This window comes from Schistocerca americana, chromosome 1, assembly GCF_021461395.2.
Source record: "Schistocerca americana isolate TAMUIC-IGC-003095 chromosome 1, iqSchAmer2.1, whole genome shotgun sequence".
NCBI lineage: Eukaryota > Metazoa > Arthropoda > Insecta > Orthoptera > Acrididae > Schistocerca > Schistocerca americana.
Genome location: NC_060119.1, coordinates 755,808,948 through 755,823,042, shown reverse-complemented (window position 1 = coordinate 755,823,042; position 14,095 = coordinate 755,808,948). Strand labels below are relative to the sequence as shown.

At 36.6% G+C, this 14,095-nt stretch overlaps 1 protein-coding gene across 2 annotated transcripts in view; it reads right to left on the bottom strand.

The window, feature by feature from the left end:
* The window catches only part of LOC124545350, a 195,560-nt gene extending 181,878 nt beyond the window's left edge, over positions 1-13,682 (bottom strand). The window contains exons 1-2 of one of the 2 annotated variants that reach the window (XM_047124263.1): positions 13,101-13,682; positions 1,686-1,902 (exon numbers count right to left, since the gene is read on the bottom strand). In XM_047124263.1, the coding sequence (XP_046980219.1) occupies positions 1,686-1,835 (150 nt within the window). In that variant the 5' untranslated portion in view covers positions 1,836-1,902; positions 13,101-13,682. Of the gene's footprint in view, positions 1-1,685; positions 1,903-12,743; positions 12,933-13,100 lie in introns of those variants that run through there. The other variant, XM_047124255.1, reaches the window with a different exon arrangement.
* Positions 13,683-14,095: the final 413 nt, after the last annotated feature.

Sequence of the window (14,095 nt, the reverse complement as noted above, 5' to 3'; positions counted from 1 at the left end):
TATGGACAACCTCTAAGTCTTCCAGCAGCCTTACCAAATTCTGGGGAGTTGCCAGAATTAGCACAGCAAGCGAAACTTTACATTTACAATATCCATACTCCTCCCCCGTGACCACACCGTGTTTCATATGTTTTTCTACATAAAAGACTGCAGAACAGTGTTTTCATGATGCTGAGGGGTGATACTGTGAGGCCAGCACTCCAACCATCATATTTGGGTCCACATTGAATGATACACCAAGGTGACACTTTCAACATTATACTCAATGGAAAACCCTCTACAGTCTCGTTTCTTAGGCTGAAACCAGCAAGGATGCTGCAACATGGGGACACAACACAAGATTCACAGAAATGTGAATGTGTGGCAAGTCTCCCTTGGTCTGGGGTTCAGGGCAACTTTTTGGAACTCTACCCATTTCCTAAACCTCAACAGTCCTTTTCCTTCATCTCTCTTCCTTCCCCTTCAACCTTTCCACTCTGGCTCTGAAAGCTTGCAAATGTGTGTTTGGTGAGTAGGACAACATCTAAGTGAGGTCTTGTAAAAGTGTTAGCAATTGAAACAACAATGTTATCAAAAAGCAATTGAAAGTTCTATGGAACTGACTATTCACAGATCACATCAATTAAGATTTGACACAGAAAACAAACTCTTATGAAAATTCTGTTTACATCAAATACTTTTAGCCTTTTTGCAGAGCATGTAGTTGTATTTGGATATTTGTGAACTCAATTTTTCACTATAATTTTTGTTAATGTAAATGTTTAAATGACAGATTTATAAATTTGCCTTGTTAAATCTTTAAAAAGTCTACAGAGGCTGAGGCCGCCAAATCTGTTGTAGCATGAATTCATGTTAGCACCTGTTCATGTTAACATAGTGGATATTGTAACAAACTTTATCATGAGTTTTAGGGCAAAATTACTAATGAAAAATATACAAAACTGTGAATGTAGCTGCTGCTACTGGAATGAATAAAAGGAAGATCACATGTAAAAAGTTGTCAAGTTAATTTTTGTGTAAAAATATTGGACATAATTATTCTACATTCAAAGCTAAGTATTTAAAAATTAATTATTTTCTAACTACTGTCTGAATTTGTTGGCTTGCTCTTCCAATTTGATCACCAGCTAATTATGAATATACTTCTTGCTAACATCAAATAATGATTTTGATTATATTTAACACTCAGATAGTAATGTTAGAACTGTCATTGACAGTTATAAGTATAAATATTTATTATAGTTTTCAATCTGACAGAAATTATTTTCGAAAGAATCAAGCAATATTTCTTTTCAAAATATCGAGACAAAGGAGAGGCAAATATTTTTAGCTCACTTAGGTATATATAGGAATAACAAGTAAGTAATTATTAAGTTCCTGGCATTCCATAAAGTCATAGCTATTACATATATTTATTGACTATTAAACAAAACACTGACACTATTTTTCTTAAGTATTTTATACAAAACTCTATATGCTTTATGCCTCCAGATAAGACTTAGCTCTGAGAGGAGCATCTTTGCTGACTCAGTTAAAAGCAATCTACACAGCAATTGTTATCAACTACAGGGAAACAATTTTTTTGAGACTTAATGTATCTGCCTAATGCAAAAACATATAAGTGTGTAATGTTGCAGTAAAAATTGGCACAAATGTTAATGTACAGAAAGTCTCAATTTTCTTGCCTCTGGTGCACCTTCCTCGCCTTCTGCTGGAGCTTCCTCGCCTTCTGCAGGAGCTTCTTCTCCTCCTTCCTCTCCTTCTTCACCAGGAGCCTCTTCAGCGGGCTCTTCACCCTCTGCGGGGGCATCCTCTGGGTTTTCTTCATCTGCCATTTTTCTTACAATATTTTAACAAGTGTGTAGTATGAATTTAAGTTGGAGATGTTGTGAGCAAATTAACCTACAAAAAATTAATTTAAAGTGATCAGTGAATGCGCAAAAAACTAGATCCGCATGTAAATTAGAAAATAACATTAAAATTAAATATATTAGATTACACATTTGTCACACGATTGTGAGATTAACTTTACTTAACAATTTGGCCTTTTTTTAAATTTCACCTTTGTGGCAGAATGCCCTTCCTGCCACCATATCATCAGTTTTTAAACTGAGGCAGGGAAACAGTATGCACTATCTGTAAGTTACATATGTTTGTTATCACATTTTAACTGTTTGTTTATAGTGTTTTCTATACCAGAGATCGGGGACCAGCCTGCAATTCACCTAAATGAGTTTGAGAAACCATCTAAAATCCGAACCCAGGTGAGTCAATGTATCAATTAAATAGTCATTAATCCAGCATGAGGATTTGATCTAGGCATTGCTCAGATCTACTTGTAAGTTATTGCACTGTGCTTAAGCTACATAACATGTTCTAGCAGCACAGGTAGAGTATCCCGTATGAAATCATGGCGGTTTATAGAGGAAGCACAGTACATACTGACGAAACTAAAATGAGCTCTGACATGGAGATTAAGCGTTTCCGGACACATAGCATATTTTCTTTATTTGTGTGTGAGGAGTGTTTCCTGAAAGTTTGGCATTGCCTTTTTGTAACACCCTGTATATAAATGTAAATTAATGCAGATGAATAGGAAAATGAATGCAGTAATGTTTGAATACTTCATTAGTAGTGTAGCGCTTGACAAAGTCATGTCGATTAAATGTTTGGGTGTAACATTGCAGAGCGGTATGAAGTGGGACAAGCATGTAATGCCAGTTGTGGGGAAGGCGGATAGTCGTCTTCGGTTCATTGGTAGAATTTTGGGAAGGTGTGGTTCATCTGTAAAGGAGACCACCTATAAAACACTAATAAGACCCTTTCTTGAGTACTGCTCGAGCGTTTGGGATCCCTATCAGATCGGATTGAGGGAGAACATAGAAGCAATTCAGAGGCGGGCTGCTAGATTTGTTATTGGTAGGTTTGATCATCACACGAGCGTTACGGAAATGCTTCAGGAACTCGGGTGGGAGTCTCTAGATGAAAGGAAGCGTTCTTTTCATGAATCGCTACTGAGGAAATTTAGAGAACCAGCATTTGAGGCTGACCACAATACAATTTTACTGCCGACAACTTACATTTCGCGGAAAGACCACAAATATAAGAGAGATTAGGGCTCGTACAGAGGCATATAGGCAGTCGTTTTTCCCTCGTTCTGTTTGGGAGTGGAACAGGGAGAGAAGACGCTAGTTGTGGTACGAGGTACCCTCCGCCACGCACTGTATGGTGGATTGCGGAGTATGTATGTAAATGTAAATGTAAAAACTACAAAAGAATGTCATGTAGAACATAACAGCTAAATGAAAACCATCTCTGAGAATATTTTTAGCCTTGGCTCATGATGCTATAATTCTCAGCAGGTAAGTAATTGCAAATCCAGTACACACTATCTGATCAAAAGCATCTGGACATCTATTATGGAGATTAATATCAGGGGAGGGATCCAGCCTTTCCCTTTATGATGGCTTTAGCTCTGACATAGGCACTTTCAATGAGGTGCCTGAATGTCTGTGGAGGAATGGCAGCCTACTCTTCCTCAGCTGCAGGAACCGGACAAGGTAGTCATATTGGTCTCTGGAACAAAGTCAACATTATCACTCCCCCCCAAATGCATTCCATTAGGCTTGCCACACAAGTCCCTTGCAGGAAAGTTATTGTCCACAAATCATTGCCTCACAGTTGCTGCCATTTTGCAGAGTGCATTGTCATACTGATTCCATCAATCATCATCTCCAAATTGATCCCCTGCTGTGCGCAGGATACAATTCTGTAAAATGTGTCCATATCCTTCTGTAATTAGTATTTCTTTAAGTGCGATAAGGGGATAGATAACACTGTAACAGTGAAAAACACCCACATACCAGAACACCACATTCATTATACTTCACTGTTTACATTACAATTGATAGCAGGTAATGTTCTCCAGGCATTCACCAAATCCAAACCCTCCCATCAGGTTGTCACAAGAAATAGCATGATTCATCACTCCAAATCACTCGTTTCCAGTCATTCACAGTCCAGTGGTGTCACACTTATACCACTTCAAGTGTTGCTTCCTCGTCAGATGTCTTTATTTGGTGTTTGATACTGGTATTTCTTGGATGGAGTGGTGGTATGTTCAAGTTACAGATTTTACCACCACATGTGCCTGTGTACACTATCTGATCAAAATTATCCAGTCACAGCTCTGTGATACAGAACTGACTAGTGATTGTCACAAGGGAGGTGGGGGGGGGGGGGGGGAGGGGGGGGGCATCAGTATGAAAGGAGGTGGAGAAGCAGGATGGGTTTGTCAAGAGAGCTCAGTGACTTTGAATATGGACTAGTCGTTGCATGTCACCTGAATAACAAATACATCAGATATATTTCAACCCTTCTAACACTGCCAAACCAACTGATGGTGACGTGACTGTGAAGTGGAAACCTCAGCTAAACCAAGAGCAGGCAGACTTCAGCCTCGTATTGGCAGACAGGGTTCATTAAGCGCTGCAGATGGTAGTTGTAAAACATCACATGAAATCAGTAGAAAGTATCACCCATGAGTTGTAAATTGCTACCAGCCGTCCAGCTAGCACAACAACTGTAACTGCAAGGGCATTAACAAGAATGGGGTATGATGGTCAAGCAGCTTCTCATAAGCCACAAATTTCTGTAGTCACTGCTAAATGGCCCTTGAAGTGGTATAAAGAGTGATGCCACTGGACAGTGGATGACTAGAACTGAGATACGAATCATGTTATACCTCATGGCAATCTGCTGGAAAAGTGTGGGTTTGGTGAATGCCTGGAGAACATTGCCTGCCATTATGTATAATGTCACAGTGAAGGATGATGGACGTGGTGTTACTCTATAGGGTATTTTTTATGGTTAGGATGTGGTCCCCTGCTGTGCTTAAGAAAATGTTAAATGTAGGAGGATATGAACACATTTTACAGCATTGAGTATGTGTGTAGTAGATAAACAATTGGGAGATGATGATTTTATCAGCATGACAATGCACCCTGTCATAAAGCAGCACTTGTGAGGCAATAGTTTGTGGCAATAACGTTCCTAAAATGGACTGTCCTGCCCAGAGTCCTGACCTAGACCCAATGGGACATCTTTGGGATGAGTCAGAATGTTGACTTCACTCTAGATCCCAGCATTCAACAACACTGGCTTCTCTGGTTTTGGCTCTAGAGGAAGAATAAGCTGTGATTACTCCACAGACAGACACCTCCCTGACAGAGCCCCTAGTAGACCGAAAGCCGTCCTGAAGGTGAAAAGTTGACACACAAGCTATAAACAGGAAAAATGATGATGTCTTCACTGTAAGTGCTTATCTTTAAAATAATACATGTTAAGTGTCTACAAAAAAATATTGTGATCCACACAAAACAACAGTATATGAAAGCTGTTAAGAAAACACTGTACAGCAAAGCCAGGCCTGCTCTATTTCAAAAGAATTATGATTAAAACGATCAGAAAATTTATGTGCATATTGTCGTAAATGCTGTTAAATACCAACAATGATGGTACTGGTGAATACTTTGTGCAGTGATAACACAGAAATGACAGAATTATGGAAAGAAGAAGTAATGAAGCATTTAAACACTACTTTCACAAAAGTAGGGTATTCATCTTTGAAATTACTTGGACTGAATGAGGACTGCAAAAATGATGTATAGAAAAGTTAAATTTGAAAAACTTGGGCAAAATGCAAAAAAGAAAATGAAAACTGCTTTAGTTCAGGGATTTTCACACTGTGCGTCATGCCTCCCACCAGGAACATTGTGGACTTACAGTTGCTGTGGTTTCATAAAAATAATATTTTATTCATTTGTTTTCAAAGTAAAGAAACAATGTGTGCACTAGTTATTGATATCTAGTGGACTGGCAAGTAAGTGTTGTTAGTATGGAAGAGTTGTAGATGGTAATTGAATCAAACTATGTGACTGATTTAAATTTGTATTCAGTAACAATTAGTCTGAAGATTGTTATTTGTCTTCTGTGATTTGTTTTCTCTGTCGGCATGGATAAATTTTTAACAGTAAGTACAAAAAACAGTATATGAAACACATCACACATTTTGAATGACATGAATAGACAAAAAGAAGGAAATATGAAACTTCCTAGTTGATTAAAATTGTGTGCTGGACCAAGACTAGAACTTTGCAGGCAAGTGCTCTACTGGGAAGTGCTCATGAAAGGAGAAGGTTCGGAGTTTGGCTCTAGAACTGGCACACTTTTTTAATCTGCCAGGAAGTTTCATATCAGCACACACTCCACTGCAGAGTGAAAATTTCATTAATGAAGGAAGTATGATTGTTAATTACTTGAATACCCACAGTGTGTCATTGGTTTCACAGTCTAGGCTACTGAAATCTGTTTCAAAGTACCAGCTACTAAAAGGTTGCTTCTTCATAAGATGAAGTGATAACATTTCGGATCAAATCACTGTAGTTTGGTAAACAAACCATGGAAAGGAGGGGAGGGGGGAGCCTTTCACTAAATTTTGATTCCTACAATGGCTCACTTTCATCTTACAAAGTTGCCTTTATGGAGCAAGGACCTCACATTATGGCAGAAGACCTCAATTACCAGCTGCTCGCGACATGGGATCTATTACAACAGGTGAGTCAGAAGTCAAGCAACTAGCAAGTATGCCTTTGCTAGACAATGTTATTAGTCATCAAAGACCCTGCTGGCTGATGACATTAGGGATCAATTGGCTCACAAATTAAAGCTAATGGTGATTTTGCTATTCTGTTGGATGAAACTTCTGCTAGCTACAGTTATGGACGTCTGATTTGTTATGTGGTTTGTACAAGATAACAAATTTCATGAAGGCCTTCTTTTCTTCAGAGAAATAACTCTTGAAACAAAAGTAACACACCTCTTTGAATACTATGAGCTCTTATGGGAGAAAGTAACATTGACATGTGTACACATGGAGGTCGTAGTATGGCTGACTGTTACACCAGACTGCAAGCTCTGATACGTAAGGAGATTCTCATGCTACTTGGACACAAAGTTTTATTCACTGAGAAGCACTGACATCAAATTGCATGAGCTCTGTCATCATGATGCGTAAACTTCAATAAAAGTTGGCCAGTTAAGTTGAGACATTTTCAACAAATGTGCATTGATGTGGGGAGCTGAATACATGCTTCTAATGTATTACAGCAACTCTCACTGGCTTTCATGTGGGATGTCTAAAAATTCAGTAATTCAAGAGAAACATTTTGAGTTCTGACTTTTTTTTAAGTTGGTATATGTTTGTGACATCTCTGAAGAACTCAACTTTTTGAACACTTCCCCTCAAGGCAATGAGACCAACAATCCGCAAATATCAGACAAAATTTCATCCTTCAGGAAGACCAAGTTGGCTGATAAAGATATACATTGTGTTTTCCCTGCTTTTCAAACAGTTTTTGAAGACACTGACTATCAATTGGGAGAAGAGTTGAAGTCTCTTTTTGTGATCATTTAAATGAACATAGTGATTACTTTCTGAAGTATTTTCCAGAACAATTTGATCAACACAACTGGATTAAAGATTCTTTAAGTACAGAACTTCCATCAACACTTGCCATAAAAATAAGAGCAATTTATTGTGAATAGTAATAGGGTTCTGTGGATACAGGTGGGCAAATTTCTGACACTGGAAACCCATATTGATAAGATCTGTTCAAAAGATGAGTACAAATATGTTCTTGATGAAGAAAATGCCCTTTGCGGTGGACGCAGAAATCTTGCTAAAAATGTAGTACGGACTGAGCTTCCCGCACATGTTACACGGCACATCAATATCGGACAGAGCACCAGAAGCAGATATTCAGACAATTTTAAAACAACAAGAGTAGGTCATGCATAGAGAAATAAATTCATTGGAATCCTGTAAAAACAAATTTAAACAATTTAAAATATTAACTGTATGTACATAAGAAAATAATCCATTTAGTAGGAAACTGAACAGCATCTCTCAACAGAGGTTTTCTGATAACAAGAAAAGAAGTTGAGGAATTACCATATCTGCTGTATAAGGCTGAAAATAACAGACAGAAATGTAGATAACTTAATTCATAACATACTGCCACTTAGCATAAGGAATGTAAACAACTAAACATCTTCAAAAGAAAATTACAGGAATATTTCATTTCTGGATGTTGCTACAAGCTGAAGCAATACTTGCAGGAAAATTCACAGAGAAAATAAATTCAAAATTGGGAGTGGTATGAAACACTTCAAGTGGAAACAAGTTTTCCTGAGGAGGCAAGAAAGGGTGGTCAAGTGCAGTGCTCAGAATACAAAAGAGAAACATTGTTTTTCAGGAGCTGCATATTACTCAAAATGTGACTTAAAAACTAGTTTATTTTCAGTTTGTATATATCTTCAACATCTGGTTACTGCTGTTTATCTGTTATTATTATTATTTAAAAATTTTGTTTATTCTATATCAATGATCAATTTTTAAGCAATTTTGTCTATATTGTATAAAACGTGCAAGATGGTGTGTCTAACATCATTAACAAATATGATCTATGCATAAAACTATGAACTAAACCACCAAGGTCAACACTGTGTTTCTACTGACACTGTCATATTCGCTATATGAATTTACTGCATCATAAAAGATATTGATCAATTATTATGAAATGGTTTTCATTTCCAACAAAAATTGTAATGGTTGTTCAAGTTGTTAGCATGAACAAAAATTGACTTATTCGATTCGATATACAAAAAGCAAAGTAAAAGGTTGAAAAAAAAATGGATATGTTTAGTTTAGTTTAGTTTATTGAGCACCCGTTTTATCATGTACAATGATATGGGATTTGTCATATGTTACATACAGAAAAAATATGAATAACAACATATTATGTAAAAACTATCAGTGAATAATCTGAATTAAATATATGGGCAAAACAATTATAGCTTACATGATATAAATTTGTAACAATATAGGACACAAATAAGTTACATATATTCTGTGTATAATGGACAGCAACAAGAAACAATGATTATAACACTCTATATTGACAGATTAATTAATTTTTGTGTGTACATAAAAGAGTCTACCCCACAACACAAGTTTGCATATGAGTAACTTATAAGATAGGTGAAGGCACGCTATCTTTCTGAAGAATTCATATATTCACTAACACTGTAAAAACTATTACTGATTAACATTCTTTTGAGTTCACTTTTAAAACTGCTCAGCTGCTGAATCCTTTTTATTTTTAAGGGAAGAGCACTATAGAGAATTTTTGGGTGGTATATTGCACTCTTGTTGTATTGGGCTTTCTTATGCACTTCTCTGTGAAATTCATTACTCTGTCTTGTTGTATAGTCATGGAACTCACTGTTTAAAGAAGAAAACTGGGGGTGAGACTTCAGAAAGCATATACTTTCATAGATGTAAATGGATGGAAGAGTCATGATTTTATATTCCTTGAAAATTTCCCTACATGGATCTCTAGGTGCAGCTCCTTTTATGATTCTTATCGCTCGTTTTTGAATAATAAAGGAGCGTTTTGCCTGACTTGAACTGCCCCAAAATATGACACCATATCGCAAAAGACTATGCATAAATGCATAATATGTACACAATACTGTTTGATCACTGCAGCAATTTTTGAGCATTCTAAATACATAGCAACATTTACTTAACTTTTTATTGAGCACATCTATATGCTTGTCCCATTTTAGATGCTCATCTAACCAAATTCCTAAGAATTTTGTATTTGGCGTTTGTAGTATATTCTGTTGGCCTAGCTTCACAGTTATATTGGGCTTCATATTATTTGAAATATGTCTGTAATTCATCCATAATGTTTTCCCCTCATTCACAAATAAACTATTGTCCCTGAACCATTTACTAGCTTCAACTGCTGTTGTTTCAATTTTGCTGTTAAGATCAGTCTCATTCTGAGCTTTAATAAAGAGACTTGTATCATCAGCAAAAAGTACACAATCAGCTTGTGTTAAATAGTTTGGCAAGTCATTTATAAAGATCAAGAACAACAGGGGTCCCAACACCGATCCTTGGGGCACCCCATAACTAACTTCCTTATAACCAGAAAAGTATGACTTTCCATCATGAACTATTTCTACTTTCTGGGATCTGCCAGATAAATATGACTTAAACCATGCATGAGCAGTACCATGGAGTCCATAGCAACTAAGTTTTTCGAGCAGTAGTTTATAATCAATAACGTCAAAAGCCTTTGATAAATCTAAAAAGACCCCACAATTTACTTCATTATTATCAATGGAATTTAGGACAAGTTTTAGAAAGTTGTATATAGCTGTTTCAGTTGATCTATTCTTTCAAAAGCCATTTTGTTCATCGACCAATATTCCACTTTTTTTTAGGAAAGTAGAGAGTCTTCCATACATTACTCTTTCTATAATTTTTGAAAAACAAGATAACATTGATAAAGGCCTGTAGTTTTTTACATCATAATGATCCCCATTTTTGTATAATGGTTTTATAATTGATTGTTTCAGCTTTCTAGGGAAAGTGCCAGTACTGAAAGATGCATTAATTATATCTACAAGAAGAGGAGAAATATATCTGCTGTGTTTAATGATTTTGTCTGGAATGCCATCGGTGCCACAGGATAATTTATTTTTTAGTTTGCTGATGGCATTCTCTACCTCATGTACTTGTACAGGATACAAAAACATAGTTTCGGACTTCAATGTGATGTTATGACTGATGTCTCTACTACTTTGGGTTTGTATGAGGTTTTGAACTACACTTGTAAAATGACAGTTGAATATATTGGCAATTTGTAATGGATCATTTATAGTTTTGTCCTCAGTTTTAATAACAATGTTGTTTCTTACTTTGCTTCTTCCTAAGTTACTATTGATCACTTTCCAAACTGATCTCATTTTTTTGTTGCCATTATTTCTACTGATATATGAATCATTATTTAACTTTTTTGCTGCAGTGATTACTTTCTTGTATAATTTCCTATAACACTTAACACGTTGTTTCAAAGCAGGATTTTGCCTTGCTGATTTACTTAACATTCTGAGTTGCTCTCCAGATTTTCTTATGCCCTGTGTTATCCATGGGTTAATTTTGCCTTTTACTTTCATTTTCTTAAGGGGAAAAGCAATTTCAAAGTTATGTTTGTAATCAGCTAGAAATGACTCAAACTTCATGTCTATACTATCATGTTTATCTAGATCCCAATTTGTATTTTTTAACAAGGAATTAAAAATCCTAATGTTGTCCTCATTAATACATCTCCTGTGGATGTGTTTCTCACTTGGTCTAGAGTTTTTACAGAGCACATTATTTATACTAAGTTTTAGTGCTTTATGATCAGAGAATCCAGTGTCAATCACTTCTACAACATTGTCTAGTTTATGTAAGTCAAGAAATATTTGGTCTATTATTGTTTCAGAGTTCTTTCCATGTCTAGTGTATTCAAAGATAGTTGGTGCTAAATTATGCGAACAAAAGACATTGGTCAATTTTGTAACATTTAAACAGTTGATTTTGAAGTTGACATTGAAATCTCCAAGTACAATAATGCTTTCTGTAGAATGTCTTAACTCACTAAAAAGACTTTCAACACTGTCCAAAAATTCCATAAAATTACCTGATGGGGAACGGTATACACACACAATAATTATTTTAAGGTCTGTTAGTTTGCAAACGCAATATTCAAACACTTTTTCAATGTTTTTTATCTTACTAAACTTGATTTCTTTATATTCAATTCCTTGTCTGACATAAATGCATGTTCCTCCCCCTTTAAAAGTTTCTCTACTGAAGCTACCACCCATTTCATATCCTGTTATTCTGGCAGCAAAAGCTTGATTTTCTTTTAACCAATGTTCACATACACATAAAACTGAAACATCCTTTAGTTCATCAAGCAATAGTACTTCTAATTCTGGAATCTTACTAATTATACCCTGTACATTTTGATACAAAACTACTAATTTTTTATGATTGGCATCTGTTGCAGTGCTCACCGCATTGGCTGATTGGTGCCTGCCTCCAATAAAAAATCTTTGAGATGGCCTGGTGGTGACACTTTTCTTTTGCTTAAGGGGCGGGTGGTTTTCATTGCTTCTGCTCGGGTAGTTGGTACTGTTGTTGAACCTGTTAGTGATGTAAGTTGATCTGCTTCTACTGAAGATGGTGATTGTAGTACTGGAGAAGATGCTGTGGACTGGGCTACTGGAGGCAGAAGAATAGTGGGCTCACTTTCCTTAGTAGGTACTGTTGTTGAAGCTGCCAGCAGTGTAGGCTGATCTGCTTCTGTTGAAGATGGTGATTGTTGTCCTACACACGATGCTGTAGACTGGGTTACTGGAGGGTGAAGAATAATGTGCTCACTTTTCTTGCATCTGCCTAGTGAACAAAGGAAGTCTCGGATTTTTTGTCCTAATACAATCTTTCCCCTGTTGTTTAAATGCAGGCCATGTTGGGTATAATGTTCTCTCTCCAGTGAATCTACACTAATGAAATGTGAGTTCTGAAATGCTTTGCATACCTTCTTGAACTGTCTGTTAGCCTTAATAATTTCTTTATTTACAATTGAAGTAGTCATAAGATCGTGTCTATGGGGAATACCAACGACAATTACAGGTGTTCTAGCAAAGCTCAAAATTTCTTTCAAATTGTTAGTGGATTTGTAAAGTTCATTCCTGTAGACATCATTAGCTCCACCTATTATAATTGTACACCACAATCTTTATGTTGAGATCTGTGGATAGAGACATCATACACTTACCCGAAATTTTGAAGTGAGTGTAAGGTTTCCAAATTGTCAACACATTATGATGTATAGGATCATGTTGGACGCAGTTTAACCGTAAATTTTTGCGCCTCCATCTCGTAGCCTAACATAGCTACCCCGTTGCATCAACGCCGGAATAAAAAGCAACATACTCTTCCTTTCAAATTTGCGATTCTCACAGAACTTACATAAGGCGCCAAGGAATGCAAATAATTAACAAAGAATACCCGTGGAGTACGAAAATCCTTAAAATATAGAATCATATCTACTGGTAGGGATTTTGACAACTTGGCAAGATGACACAAGTTGGCAATATAGCTGGTAGTAAATATTGCAAATACTTGTACATACCGTTACTTAACAGCTGGTTCTGCCAGAAATTTTCCGACCTATTCATAATTTTTTTGTAATGATATGCCCGTAACTGCGGTTTTACAAAGAGCTATCGGTGTGTCCAGAGTGCCACCTTCAATCTCGGGTTTGTAAATATTTTATTTACGAACAAAAAGGTATAATTATTGTCTCTAATGAAAAGATTAATATTTTAAGGAACAGTTCAGACTGCTTTATCTCTCTGTGTCGCCTTTTTCGGACACTGTTGGGCCACCATAACGAAGTAGTAAAAATGTACTATTGTAGGCGACAGATCAAACTTATTTTCCTCTCTATCACATTTTTTCGGACACTGCTATACCGAGGCATACGACACGTGAAGTAACGTGTCACATTATGACATTGGCGAGACACCATTCAAATTTCTTGGGCTGATTGTTGCCGCTGCTTGAGCGACATTATTTGACAGTTCAGTTGACGATATGTTCTATCGGGATTACCGGGTTCTTCGAAATTTTGAAAAATAATCTGTGGCTGTTTGAAAGTATATGAGCAAACACGAAATGCTGAGTAAATCTTCTGAAATTCTGGCATGTTGTCTCATTTAAAAAAAAAAAAAAGACAGAAGCATGACTTTACATTTCCCCTTCCAGACTTAATGCATCCATGTTGCCCCAGAATCCGTATCTATGCGCAATCTCTGCACATCATTAGCAAGTGCATGCCAAGGGCACAGAAGAGGCAGTTTACAGAAGGAAGGCAGAGGGCGACCCCTTTCGTTTATATTAAATCAAGCGTTGCGCTCGACACCATATTGAAACCGACTAACCCTGAAACGATAGCTGGCTCGTAATGTATACTGATACGAAATAGGAATAATCTAGCCGAATAAATGGAAAATTTTATGAAAGGAAACGCTAGTGAAACAAGTTGTGACAAATATATAGTCAAAACCTCACCACATAAGCTTTCAAATTCATTACCGTAAAATGGTCTAATTTCGGCCTCCTAGG